Below are 15119 nucleotides of genomic sequence, written 5' to 3' on the forward strand. Positions count from 1 at the left end.
GCTGTCTTGGACAGGTAACAGAAGAATCTGGAAATGTGGTGGCCAGAGGGAGGGAACCCAATGGTCAAGGTTCAGGATGTGAGGGACTTACTTTTTAGCCCTTGAAGTATCAGCTCGTTCCTCTGCGAGAGGTACTGTCCTCATGATCTTCCTTACCTCTCTGGGACTGTCCTCACGTCCCTGGGTCCACCGTTGACTCTGGTGTCTTCCCAGCCCGGAGCCCGGAGCCAGTCTTCCCTCCTGGCGCGCTGGGGAAAGGGCGGGTCCAGAGGGAACAGCCACTCGGAGAGCAGCCCAGGGAGCGGAGCACCTGCGCGGCCTCGGGAGGAAGCCGGCGCTGCCGGGATCCGGGGGCGAGGACTGGACCCAATGAGAAGGGGGGAGGGGCTGGCCACAAGGCCTTGAAATTCAGCGCAGGCAGCCGCCGCTTCCGCCGCGGCCTTGGCGTCTACCGAGCTTCCCAGGCCCCCGCGAGGCCGGCGGCAGCATGGACGCTCACAAGCAGTTTCCGACGCTCGTGCAGCTGGAGCAGCGAGAAGGGACGCTATTCGAGGTGCTCGATAACCTCAGCAAACGGCCCCACTGGTTCCACTCCGAGTTCCTGAAGAGTCCGAAGGCAGTGCACCTGGAGGCCTGGCTGGTGGAAGCGATCTTCCGTGAGTGGGCCGGGGAGGGGCGGCGATACGGCCTCCTTCCCTCACCCCTACACCTCCCGGTCTGGCCGCATCCCAGGGGAAGCCTCTCCAGGGACCCTGGCCCCAAGCCAGTGCCCCCCAACCCCGCGCTGCCTCCCTCCACCCGCCTCCTTCCCTTCCGAAGACCCCAGGAGCCACCTCGTCCCTCATGTCCTCTCTGCTCCCCACGCAGGCCCGGGCGGAGAGGACATCCCGCACGTCGAGTGTGCGTCCCACACCTTGCTTCGCGTGAATCAGTGGGACCCCGAAGGCGAGGCTGAGATCTTGATATTCGGGCGGCCTTATTACCAGAAGGACGTATCTGAGATGATCATGAACTTGGCAGACTATCACCGCCGGCTCCGGGCCCAAAGTACGGGTCCGGGAATTGGGAGGGCCACCTGGAGCAAGCCATGGCTCCTTGGGAGGGATCCTGATGTTTCCTGGCTGCCCAGGCAGTGGGCTTCCCCTCCCAGTCGGCTCGGAAGAGGATTTCCTCTTTGCAAGGTATCTAGAAGGCCAAATTGGGCCTGCGTTCTGGGATTCTGGACCCATACCCCCGCAGCCCGCACAGGTGACTGTCCAAAGGGTACGGGGACACAGGTGTGGCCTCCTTACGCTGTTCTTCTTCCAGGCTCAGAGAAGGCCCGTGGCCAGGAGGCGCCTGCTCCGGAGACCGAGACCCAGCAGTTTCCTAATGCTGTCCGGGAGGTCGGGACACAGTGGTCTCCAGACGCGGTGCAGGAAGCGGAGACCCAGCCGTCTCCCCAAGCTGTCCCTGAGGCCGAGACTCTGCAATATCCGGTCGAGACCCGTGAGGCTGAGACCCAGCGGTCTCTGGTCGAGGTCCAGGAGGCCGGTACCCATTGGTCTCCCGAGGCTGCTGGCGAGACGGGGACCCATTGGTCTCCCGAGTCTGCCCAGGACCCGGTTACCAGGTTATGAAGGCATGACAAGCTCAGAACGAGAGCCAGGCAGGGACTAAAGTGGAAGCCCCCTTGAACCTTATTCTAGATCCTACTTCTGCCCCTAAGACTGGGGAAAGAATGGTATGGGTTTTTTGTTCTTGTTTTTCCCTTCTGTTAAACGTTTGCAGACACGAACTTGAGGATTCTAATAAAGAATTGCATTTCCCTAACGTGTGTTCATTGGAAGGTAGAAGGGGAAGATAGGGCACATTCCTCCAGTAACCAGGTTCCGCCCTTAGAGCTCTCCACCCCAAGGCAGGGGGGACCTGATGGTTTTGCAGCCGCCCCAGGCCGCGATCTTCCCCTCTGCGGTCAGGTGCTTCCCTCATGCTCCTTATCTGCGCGCATCTGGCTTTGCCTAGTGAGAGGCCCGTCGGGCCCACTGAGTCAGTCGGTCCTTACTGGGAAATCTCTCCAAGCCTTCCGAGGTTCTACGCAAGGACACTTGGTTGCGACCGGCCTCGTGGCTGGGGCCCAGGTGGATTTGGAAGGTCTGCCTGGCTTATCGCGGCGCTGCCACCAGCCGCTTCCCAGTTGGGGCAACTGGAGACGGGGAGGGAGAAAACGGAGAGAGCCGGGGCAGCACTCCGGGCTGCCCTGCCGACGTCCTCAAGCCTTGCCCGCGTCACCCGGCCTCCCATGAAATCTGACTCCTCGGTTACCGCGGCAGAGAGGAGCCCCAGCGCCGATTCTCTTTGGCTTCGCTCTCGGGTTCCAGAGCGAGTCTGGGCTCAGAGACATCGGTGCCTGTGCGTTAATCTAGAAGGATGCAGGCTAACAAGTCGGTGCTAGGATTAAACAAACAGCAGCCAGCAGTAATCTTAGAATTAAGAAAATTCTCGTTTGGAAAAAAGCAAGGAGCAGGGCTGACCGGTTAGCTTAGTTGGTTAGAGTGTCAAGGATTTGGATCCCTATACGGGCCAGCCACCAAAGAGAAGAACTCAAGGAAACCTAACTTTACAAACCAGGGAATGGCATGTTTATTACGGACCCTTTTGCCACCACTAATAGATGATCACTCGGTTTTAAAGAAGCATTTATCTTATAATAAGGGAATTAAAGATGTAAAGCAGGATTTACAATACTTATTAACTACTATTTTCTTAACAACTGATAATTTATTGAAATAGTTGACTTGGCTTTTTGCTTCTTCTAAAAGTATAGGCGGAGTGAGCTGCAGACTTTTTTAAAAGATGACCGGTAAGGGGATCTTAACCCGGTGTTGTCAGCACCAAGCTCTCCCGTGTGAGCCACGGGCCGGCCCAGAGCTGCAGACATTTTAAATTCAAAATCAATGAAGGGCCGGCCTGTGGCTCACTCGGGAGAGCATGGTGCTGACAACACCAAGTCAAGGGTTAAGATCCCCTTACTGGTCATCTTTAAAAAAAAAAATCAAAATCAAAATCAATGAAGAATAAAAGTTTCAAGTGAGACTAAATCAGAACAGAACTAAAACTCAATGTGTGTATGTTGTTGGTTTTCCCCTATGTAGTACCCAAGTGACCAGAAAGTCAGATAAATTCTCTCCTTCATGAGAAAGATTACTCAGCAGCAGGTAGCAAGCCAATGGAACATTTAGAAGTCTACCTATTCTGAAATGTAGACAAAAATAACATATGTTTACAGACACCCATAAACATGTCTGAGATGATTTTATGAAGGAAGAATATGGTTGGATACTAAATTAAACATCCTTCTTAGAGGCTAGAGAAAGCCCAGAAAAAAAAGGAGGTCAAACTTAAAAAAAAAAAAAGCATTTAGGTCACTTGTCACTTGTGTAAAATTTTTATGCAAATGTGTGAAGAAGAAAAGTTGATTAAAAAAAAAAATTACAAATCTTACCAAAGGATTAAACATTTGACAAAATAGAGCTTAAAATTCCTCTCAGAGAGTTTTCACTCAGATCAAATTTCCCAGGGCTCCCTCTCTGCCCTCTCAAACCCACTAGCTTCCTTACATAAAATCACTTTTAACAGTTTTATTTGTATTTTCACATGATTGAATATACCTTTTTTCTTTTACCAACATGATTTTCTTCAGTATAGGTATACTTTATTTAATCCTTCCTTTACTGCTGATTTGTTTGTTTCCAAATATCTCAATTTCAAACTGCTGCATTGAGTTTCTACTTTCATCTTTGTGTTTATGGTGGAGTGTATTTGTAAGAGAACTGCGTAGAAGTGGGATGTTGGGTTGAAGAATGAGCACCTTTATTAAGTTGTTATAGGGCCAAAACTGCCCTACAAAATGACATACCATGTTACCTTCTTACCATGTAGCACGGAATCTATTTTTATAATACTGACCCAAACTCAGTGTTAGCAATCTATTTTGTCTATGGTGTAACTTTTCTATTTTTTTCACTACCCACCTCCTGTTTTAACTATGTACCTTTATAGAATGTTTTAATATCTGAGAGGGTAAGTCTACTCTCACTGTTCAATTGACAGTCTTGGTCATTTCTTTTCTTAAGCAAGGTACACTAGTGCTCATTGTATCCTGTTGTTGCTGGCTGGCCAGTACCTGGATCTGAACCCTTGACCTTGGTGTTTTCACACCACACTCTCCCAAGTGAGCCACCAGCCAGCCCCCATTATATTCTTTAAACTATGTGCACATTATATATACATGAAAGAGCATGTTTTACCAATTAAAAAGAGGGGGAATTAGAGATGGAAAGAGACAATCTGTTTCATTGTCTGCCTGCATGATCTCTGGGAACAGAGGCCCAAGGCACTAGAGTTTTGTTAATTGTGTTCAGGACAAGAAAGAGGCAAGAAGTCAGTGAGGAGGCTGCTGAAAGAACAAAACAGAATACAGTCCTCCCTTGGTATCCATGGCGGATTGTTTCCAGGACCCCCAACAGAAACAAAAATCTACAGCTGCTCAAGTCCCATGCTAGGCATAAATGACATAGTATTTGCACATAACTTACCCATATCCTCCCTTATACTTTATATCATCTCTAGATTACTTATAATAGCAAATAAAATGCTTCATGTCATTTCATTCTCATGGATTCAGTGTAGTACTTGGCACTTGCTGAATTCAAGCTTTGATTTTTGAAACTTTGTGGAACTCCCACTCCCACCCCCCAAATATTTTCAATCTTTGGTTAGTTGAATCCATGGATGTGAAGCCCATAGATACGGAGGACGAACTGTATGAGTACTAAGGTTTGACCAGGATGATATCAGGGGACAGGCCAGGTGGATGGCAGGGGAGGTGAGCCCTTAGAGCAGTTTTGTCCACTAGAAATATAATGTGGACCACATATGCAACTTTAAATTTTCTAGTAGCCACATTTTATTTATTTTTCTATGTTTCTTATTTTTATTTTTCTAAAAGATGACCGGTAAGGGGATCTTAACCCTTGACTTGGTGTTGTCAGCACCATACTGTCCCAAGTGAGCTAACCAGCCATCCCTATATAGGGATCTGAACCCGTGGCTTTGGTGTTATCAGCAAGTGAGCCACGGGCTGGCCCCTTAGTAGCCACATTTTATTTTATTTATTTTGGGTGGTTGGCCAGTATGAAGATCCAAATCCTTGACCTTGGTGTTGTAACACCATGCTTTAACCATCTGAGCTAACCAGAAAATGAAGAAACAGGTAAAATTTGTTTTAATATTTTATTTTACCCAATATCTCCAAAATATTATAATTTTGACATGTGATTATTATACAAACGTTGAGGTATTTTGCTTTTTAAAATATTAATCTCGGGCCGGCCTGTGGCTCACTCGGGAGAGTGTGGTGCTGATAACACCAAGGCCCCGGGTTCGGATCCCATATAGGGATGGCCGGTTTGCTCACTGGCTGAGCGTGGTGCTGACAACACCAAGTCAAGGGTTAAGATCCCCTTACCGGTCATCTTTTATAAAAAAAATAAAAATTAAAAAAAATAATAATAAAATAAAATATTAATCTAATTATGGCAGCACATCTCAATTCAGATTAGCCACATTTCATTTGTTCAATAGATATATGTGGCTAGTTACTACCATTGTAGACAACACTGCCTTAGATTCTGGAAAGATCTGAAATGGCAGAGCTACGGGAGTGGGGGGACATGCTCCATCATTCCCCCCTTAAGGATGTTCCAGAAGCAGCTGTGCAGATTTGCTGCCATCACCCTGAAGAATTACAGGATGGAGAGGAAATGCAATTCCTCCATGAACTCTAGATGGCCCAGGCCAAGGCATTTCTTTTCACACCAGTTTCTTCCTGAGTTATTTGGCTTTAGTGTTTATTGTCTCTCTGGTCTATGGCAACAGCTGAAGATATGGTAAAATAGTTTTTACTGAACGAAACTAGTAAATCATGAGTTCCTTCTGAGCAGGTCTTCATTGTTCTTAAGTTTACAAATCACCTGCTGGGCTCACACTGCTCTGTCTTCAGGAATTACCTGAAGTTGGAGGCCTTCGTGGAGGCTCATGAAGCTAAGAATTGAGCTTTGGTAAACCTGGCCCATCCTGAGACCATATTGACATGTTTACATCATTATGAATATTGACATCATTATAAATCAGAAAGCTGATCCCCACAGCCATTTCAATTCATATCCAAAAGATCTATAAACACCTTTCCTGGAACCTATACTTTGAGTTTTGGCCATGGATATGGCCCTTTCCTCCTTAAACACCCAAGAAACAGAAACTCTATAATGCTAAAATTATAGAGTTTGTGGAGCCAAGCCAGCTGCCTAGCATGAAGGAGTAGGAGGGGTTGCCTTATGTCAAGAATCTCAAGAGCCAAAGGTTTCACTCAGCCCACCAGCTTCCCATCTAAGCACTTAATCACCTCTTTGCTCTGAATGACCTGGTTTGATCCCATCTGGTTCAAAACAAAAACCCAGAGACTTTTGATTCTAGCCACTTTCTAGGGTCAGAAAATAATTTGGTCATTTAGTTTTTGAAATGTAATTTACTCATATAGGAACAGTCAATGGAAGATTGTCAAGGAACTACTAATAATTTTATTGAAATTAAACAAATAACACAACAGCCTTCCCAGGTTGGCAGCCACTCTGCCCAAGCCATCTCCTGCACTCTAGAAACACAAAGTTTACACAGTAAGAAAATTTCTTTTAAAAGTTATTTCTAATAGGAATCAGACACTGCCTCAACATTATCATGGATTAGACTATTTACAAACCTTTACATTTGAAGGATTCCTTTTCTTTTTTCTTAAAGTTGACCGGTAAGGGGATCTTAACCCTTGACTGTCAGCACCACACTCTCCCAAGTGAGCTAACGGGCCATCCCTATATAGGGATCCGAACCTGTGGCCTTGGTGTTATCAGCACCACACTCTCCCAAGTGAGCCACAGGCTGGCCCTTGTAGGATTCCTTTTATGGTGTTCCTCTCTTTCTATTTCTACACAAGGGCTCCAGTACTTTCCCTTGACTGATTCTGCAGGGGTGGAGATACTGTAGGGGAAGGAATAGTAGGCTTCTCAAAGCTATTGGCACGAGCCCTAGGGTGTTCTTCCTTACCACAGGGTGGTAGATGTTACCCTCCCAATTGTGGGGGTGGGAAAGGAACTGGGGCCAAGGCAAGGGGAACTAGATGGAACTGGGGCAATTCCCTATAGCACAGGCATCCACAGCCCTTCCTGACCCCAGTTTGCAATCTCTCCCATGTGAGGGTGTGGGTAACAACTAGTCGCACTGGGGAGGGATTAGCATAGCCATGCGTGGAGGAAGAAGTCTCCCACACCAGTGCCTACTGCTATCAGCAGCCAGCAAGCTGTCCATCCATTTGAGGGTGGGAATAGATGGGCAGGTAGACAGGAAAAATAAGGCTGGTACTGCCCCCAGCCTCTGTCAACATGGGAAAAATCTAGTTAGCAAGTGGCTGAAATGGTCTAAGGAGAAAGGGAAGTAAGGGAAAGAAAGTTCCTACTTGTGTACAACCCCACAGCCCAGGGGCTGGAATAAGGCAGACCTTGCTTGTAAAGTGCTGTAGCCTCTAGCAGGGCTGGGCCCAAGGCAAGCTTGAAAGAAAGTAGACCAGGCAAGGGAACAGGATCTAGGTATTCCTGACCTGCATATGCCTTGCCATGCTCCTTGCAAGGGTGGCGAGGGAGGGTGGGCTGGTAACTCTGCTGTTAGTTCTGCCAGCCACCAGCCACCTCTTGTTTACTCACAAACCAACACCCCAACCAACATTGTGGGACTGCCCAACTTACAGCTGAAGGGTCCAAGCCAACAGAGTTTATTCAGTGTTGTGGCCCCAGCCTGGGCTCCTCAATAGAAGGCATACCTTGAGCCAGCAGATTTCCTGCTTGGGCAGAGATCACTTATATCTGCCACCTCCCAGGCTCACAGGGCATGGGAGATCACTTGGAAATCTTAGTGAACGTGGGAAGCAAGGCGGGGAAGGAGGAGGAGATTCACAATGTCCTGAGGAATAAAATACTTATGCACCCACTTCAGTTTGGCCTGCTTCTTCTCCTTCTTGGTGATGTTTGTCTCCTCACGGACCAGATCCTCATCCTTGAGGTAAAACATGGAGCTGCAGCACATGGATACAGAGCAGGCCATGGTTTGGCCTCAGCGCTGCCCACATGGCTGGCCCACCTCAGCCACCTTCTGCAGGCTCCACTGTCTCCACAGTGACTCCTTTTTTTTTTTTTGGTCTTTTTAAAATTTTATCCACAGTGACTCTTATTTGCACATTTTTTGCAGTAAAATGATAGAGGGCTAGTAAAGAAGACAGTCTGGACAGTATTTTTGAATAGGCTCACTAGGACCATCAAAAAAAAAAAGTTCATTGTTGTTAGAACCTCTAGGAAACTTTGAGTTTAGCTGTGGAGCACACATGACAACCTGTCTCAATGTCATCTAGCAGCTCTTCTTTAGTTAAGCCAGGTTGGCACTAGTTCCCTCATAATTTCTCAACTTCACACTTTTGATCAAAACAAGCCTTTTTAAAATGTCATTTAAGAGTGGGACAAAAGCAAACAACAAAACGTGCCCCTTTATGTGCTGTATTAAGAAAGACACAGTAAAGTTGGTCAGTTAGCTCAGTTGGTTAGAGCATGGTCTTGTAACCCCAAGGTCAAGGGTTCAGTTCCCTGTACAAGCCAGCCACCAAAAAAAAGAAAGACAGACAAAACATGACAGTTGGTTAGAGTCAAGCCTTGTTACACAATTTGACTTAGCTAGTGTTTTTGCCAAAAATATCTGACCTAGATTTAACAACCATGAGGAAACATCAAAGACAAAAGCAGGATTTGTAAGTGAGGGAGAGAAAAAAACCACAGTCTGAAGAACAGTGAATCTTGTTTGCACATTTTGGGGATATCAAAAGACAAAATTACAACAAATTTAGTCACAGATCTAATTGGCTTTTATTTGCAATCTATGAATGGCACAGCCTGTATTCTACAAAATAGAATAGGGGGCTGGCCAGTTAGCTCAGTTGGTTAGAGGGCAGTCTTATAACCTCAAGGTCAAGTTTCCAATCCCCTTATTGCCCAGCCACCAAAAAAAAAAAAAAAAATAGGGCTCCCCCCCTGCAATAGAAGAATGGTGGGTTTTGTAAGGTGGGGACAAAGAAACAGAATGATAGAAAAATAACTGGTTAATATAAAGTCACATCTGGTTCCTTTTTTTTTTTTTTTTTGGTAAGGATTAAAGCAGAGGGGAATTCCTCATTACTTTATCTTATCATTATATTAGGTAGACTAAAATCTGTTTTCAGGAAAAAATGGTCTTGTCTTGGGATCTATCTGCTTATGTGGCATTTAGCATAAGTGACTCCATTCTGGTTTGGTCTAGTCTATTGGAGCCTACTGCAGAAGCTCAGTCCAAAACAATGGCCTCTCATAATTTTTGTTTAACAATTTGTATTAGTTCATTTTCTGTTGCTTATAACAGAATACCTGAAACTGGATAATTTATAAAGAAATAAAATTTATTTCTTACAGTTATCAAAGGACAAAATTACAACAAATTTAATTAAATATCTCAATTGGCTTTATTGCTATTCTAGAATTGGGCAACACATTATTCCATAAACTGGAATGTGTTCCAATGAGCCATGCAGAAGAGGTTTGGTTTTACAGAAAGAAAAAGGCTGAAGAAAACAGAAACAAAGAACAAAGTGTGGATTGGTCATTTCAAACTAATTTTCTTTGTAAGGTGGGGACAGAAAGAACAATAGAAAAATAAAATGAGGTTACTTCAGGCTATCTCTTTTATGTAGAATTAAAGCAAAGGGAACTTCATTATCATACCTATTGAAGATATAAACTGCCTGTTGGAGAAAGTGGGTGTCATCTTTCTCCTGACTTCTTGGAAGGTTAGACCACAGCCTAAATGACATGGAACTTAAAAGGGGTGACTCAGTTTTTAGTCTTTTGTTTTGGGACCTAGTGCAGGAACTTAGTCCAAAACAATGGTCTCCTTTAATTTTTATTTAATACAGTTTTGGAGGCTGGAAAGTCCAAGATCCAGGAAACACATCTGGTGAGGACCTTCTTCTTAGTGGGGAGTCTCTGCAGAGTCCCATGGCAACCAAGGTATCACATGATGAGAATCACGTGAGCAAGGGAGCTAATCTCACTTGGTCTCTTTATAAAGCCATCAAAACCACTCCCTGCTAACCCATTAAACCATTAACCACTAATGGGATTAATCTATTTGTGAGGGCAGGGTCCACATGATCTAATTACTTCTTACAGGCCCCACCTTTCAACATTGCTATAATCTGATTTCCCACCCTCTTAACACTGTTACAATGGGGATCAAGCTTCAATGAGTTTGGGGGGAACATTCAAGCCACAGCAACAGGCAATTGCAACATGGTACTGGGAAAGAGGTCTGGTGGAAGTGGGGAAAGAGAGGGAGGGAGGGGGAGAGAGAGAGAGAGAAGGAAGGAAGGAAGGAAGGAAGGAAGGAAGGAAGGAAGGAAGGAAGGAAGGAACGAAGGAACGAAGGAACGAAGGAAGGAAGGAAGGAAGGAAAAGTGGTTTTAGCAGCATTATCCAGACTAGCTACCACCGCTATGGGGGTAAATTATTCAGATGTTATCACAAGTTGTACAATGCAACACTCACACTCTGTCGCAACGTTCCTGGAATTTATGACACAGAGCAATGTCTAGCCGATCAGTAGCTTATGCTATTTTAGTGAACTAATGTAAATTCTTGGCAAACAACTTTGGAACTGCCCCTTAACTTCTCCTTCTCTCTCTTTAAAAATCTGTTCCTAACTGTTGCTGTCTGAAGCACATATTCAGGGCAACTTGAAGCTGTGTCTTCCAGGCTGTAGTCCTCAACCTTGACTCAAATAAATTTTGTTTTATATATTTTTACCTCGGTTTCTTCCTTTAGGTTGACAGTATCACAAGTACAAGGATGGTGCAAGCCTGAGGTGTTGGAGAACAAAAGAAGATCATCCACCCAGCCAAAGGGTGTATCAGTCAGGGTTCTGACATGCCTTTATGCTGCTGTCCCAGCTCTCTGTAACCTTAGCAAGTTACTTATACTCCAAGCATCCTATTTTGGTGCTTGGCACAGGGTCCAGTATGTGGTACAATCTCTAATAAACAAATATATAGTTGAGCTGACCAGGTAACTCAGTTGGTTAGAGTGCAGCCTTATAACACCAAGGTCACGGGTTAGGATCCCCTTACCACCCAGCCACAAAAATATATATATGGCTAATATTACTCCCAAATTCTGAAAGCCAGAATGAAAGAGCAACAAGCCCTTTTAGATACTAAAAGGTTATAAAGCTAATAAAAATAGTGTAATATTGTACATGGATCCAAGCAAACAGAGAGAAATACCATATTAAATGTAGGATGTTGTCTTAGTTTGCTATGGCTGCCATAACCAAATATCACAGACTGGGTATCTTAAACAATGGAAATTTATTTTCTCGCGATTCTGGACGCTGGAAGTTCAAGATCAAGCTGTCAGTCAGGTTTAGTTTCTTCTGAAGCCATATTCCTTCACTTGCAGATGGCTGCCTTCTCTCTGTGTCCTCACATGGTCTGTCTTCTGTGCTTGCACATATTTGTGACCAAATTTCCTTTTCTTTTCTTTTCTTTTCTTTTTTTTAAAAGATGACCAGTAAGGGGATCTCAACCCTTGGCTTGGTGTTGTCAGCACCATGCTCAGCCAGTGAGCCAACCGGCCATCCCTATATAGGATCCGAACCCATGGCCTTGGTGTTATCAGCACCGCACTCTCCTGAGTGAGCCACGGGCCAGCCTCAAATTTCCTTTTCTTATAAGGACACCAGTCATATTGGATAAGAGCATACCAATACAACCAGGATTTTACCTTAATTACCTCTTTCAAAGCCCTCTCTCCAAATACAGCCACATTCTGAGATACTGGGTGTTACATTTCAATTTATTTTAATGCATATAAAAGACAAAAGGAATGCAGGATCATCCAGTAATTAATTTTTGAAAAATTGGAATAAGTTTTAAGCATAACCCTTTCTTCACAAATAACTGTCAAAAATGTTCAATGTTTTTGTAAAAATCCCACCAGGAAAAACTTGAAGGAATATTTATCAAATTTCCATAGGAGAGAAAGCAAGAGCTCCTAAGCTTCAATGCAGGGGGTAGGAATGTGGGGAAATCACAGAGGAAACAATAACTGATTTAACTACTTAAAGGAAAAATCTTTCCTATGCAAAGAATTTGAGAAGCAAGAGGATGGAAAATATTGGTAATGATGGACCACCGTCCGTTACAAAAGTTTATACAGATACAAATCTTTACCTTCAGAGTTGAAAGAAGTCATGATAGGAATGAATAAAGAAAAATGTATAACTGAATGATATAGTTTGGATATGTTTGCCCCCCCAACTTTTGTCCCTCTCAAAGCTCATGTTTAAATCTGATCCCCAATGCAGCAGTGTTGGGAGCTGTTTGTGACATCGGTGCAGATCTCCCATGAACAGATGAATACCCTGAGTTGGGGGGAGGCTAGTGAGTTCTCGCTCCATTAGTTCCCACCAGAGCTGGCTGTTTAAAGGACCCTGGCACCTCCTCTCTCTCTTGCTTCCTCCTGCGGTGTGACCTGCTTGCACCCAGCGGCTGCCCTGCCGTTTTCAGCTATGAGTAGAAACAGCCTGAGGCCCGCGCCAGATGCAGCCGTCCCAGAATCATAAGCCAAATAAACCCCTGTTCTTTATAAATTACCCAGTCTCAGGTATTCAGTTATAGCAATGTTGCAGGAGAATTTCTGGTCCTGCTGGCTAGGTCTGGGTCCTCGGTGTCTTGAACAAAGAATTGGAGAGACACACCAGAAATGAAACGTACAGGCAGTTTTATTTAGCAAAGAAAGGGGGAAGAGTACACTCCGGAGAAAATGGAGTGGACCGGAGCAAGAGAGAAGTGTTCAGGAGTCCTGGGGTGGTAAGGCCTCTTAGCTGGATTCGTGCCATTTGGTCATTGGTTGAGCCCTGAATGTAATCTCTGTTGTATTGGTTAAAGAGATTGGCGCCCTAGCTGGCGGGAACTCATTGGTCTAAGCGAATGGCGCCCAAGGGCGGCGCGGGGGTGGGGGCGGGGGCGCTCCCTGTCTGAAATTGTCTGTCTTCACTTCTGCGCATGTGCCTGCCTGGTGAGGGGCCCAGTTTTTCCTATTTGCAAATAACAAGTTTTTCCTTCTCCCACTCTTATCTCTAACTAGCTTCCTGCCTCAGCAACTCGAAAACGGACTAATACACTGAAGCAAAGTAAAGAAAATGTTTAACATCACTTATAATGAAAGAAGCACAGTTTAACATACTTTGAGTTTAAAACTTGCAAATGGCTAGAGCCCATTACTGCCAAGGGGTGAAGAAATTGCTTGAGTCAAACCAAGCCCAACTTTATCTGAAGCTGCTTGCCGAATTGGCAGCGGCAAGGGTAGAAGCCGTCTTGCACAGATTGGTCATCGGATTGTAATGAGGAACGGAAAAAAATAACCCGGCCTACGCTGGACCCCTGTGCAGCCTCATGGAAAAGAGAAAGCCGGCTCCAGGACAGGGCCCCTCTGGGGACCAAGGTGCCGGGGACCTCGACTCCCGCGGTGAATCGCAGCGCCAGGGTAATGAATGCTGACCGCCTCGCTTGCGTTTTGGAAGCCACCTGTGTGCTCGCTGGAGGCTCGACTCCAAGAAAAAAACGCACACCTGGTGCTCTGCGGGGTCCGACGATCAGCTTCTAAGACACGGAGGAGCCGCTTTGGCATTACCCTTGAGCTTGTAAGGAATGCAAATTAATGGGCCCCACCCAATGTACTGAATCAAAATCTCTGGAGAAGACGCCTAGGAAATTGTGTTTTAACAAGGTCTCAACGTGATTTCTTACACGATTTAAAGTTTGAGAACCAATGATGTCAAAACAAAACAAAACAGATCAACCATTTGTTAAGTCATCTGCCCCTGCATCTCTACCCCCTGTGCTTGAGGACCTGACTGTGACCACAAAATCATAAAAGGGTTAGAAGTTTCAAAATGGTAGAAACAAAGAAAAAAACAAAACGCAAACCACCACCTATCAGCCTTTTACCACACCTCAAGACATGAACAGCCAATCTTTTATAGATTTGCTTTATTTGAAGTGAGCAAAAATCTTTGTCATTGGACAAAAAAGAAATTTGTATCTTTATTAAAGTAGCTCTACAAAGTCATGTTTGCAACAAAATAAACCACTGTCTATCAAGACACAGGAAAAGGGCCATCCCCTGGCTCACTTGGGAGAGGGTGGTGCTGATAACACAAAGGCCACGGGTTCAGACCCCTATATAGGGGAAACACAGGGAAAAGAAATATAGAGATTTAAAAATACTTGCTTCTCTTTAACTTTAGTAGCAGAGGCAGGACCGTTCTCATAATGCTCCTGACAATAATCATGATGTTTTAAACTGCGGATTGTGGGGATCTGATTAACGGGCCTCCAAGAACTCCACGAGGTGGTTCCACTTCTCTGAAAGAGAGGCAATTGATACCAATCATCAACAAGGAAAAATGTTTGCTTTTTTTTTTTTTTTTTTTTTTAAAGATGACCGGTAAGGGGATCTTAACCCTTGACTTGGTGTTGTTAGCAGCATGCTCTCCCAAGTGAGCCACAGGCCGGCCCTCTAAAAGATTTTTAAAAGACACAGTTTTTTTTGTAGCATGCATTTCTCTGAGTTCCCTCTTTTCCCACGGTTATTGGATATTTTGAACTTTGGTTATGGGGCACGATGACATTATTTACATGAATGTAAAGTTGTTTTCCAGTCAGCACGGAGCTGCGGACTTGCTATAAGACACATAATCCAGACCCTGAGAAACCAGAGAAGACATCAATAAAGCTATGCTGATTCCACCCTGAATCCTGAGATAACATCAGTGACATTCTGGAGTAGAAACCAAACACAGCCTTGACAAGAACTTGCACCTGGATCCTTGCAAGAAGAACCCCGCAGTTCTCATCCCCCTCTCTCCTGCTTTTCACTTCCCACATTCCATTCCCT

At 45.0% G+C, this 15119-nt stretch overlaps 1 protein-coding gene across 1 annotated transcript; it reads left to right on the plus strand.

Moving 5' to 3' along the window:
• The first annotated feature begins 487 nt into the window (after positions 1 to 487).
• On the plus strand, positions 488 to 1619 carry KHDC3L (KH domain containing 3 like, subcortical maternal complex member). The gene is made up of 2 exons (XM_063098326.1): positions 488 to 656; positions 868 to 1619. The coding sequence occupies exons 1-2, from the start codon at positions 488 to 490 to the stop codon at positions 1617 to 1619; spliced, it is 921 nt and encodes a 306-aa protein (XP_062954396.1).
• The last annotated feature ends 13500 nt before the right edge of the window (positions 1620 to 15119 follow it).

Source organism: Cynocephalus volans, chromosome 5 (genome assembly GCF_027409185.1).
Source record: "Cynocephalus volans isolate mCynVol1 chromosome 5, mCynVol1.pri, whole genome shotgun sequence".
Lineage (NCBI taxonomy): Eukaryota > Metazoa > Chordata > Mammalia > Dermoptera > Cynocephalidae > Cynocephalus > Cynocephalus volans.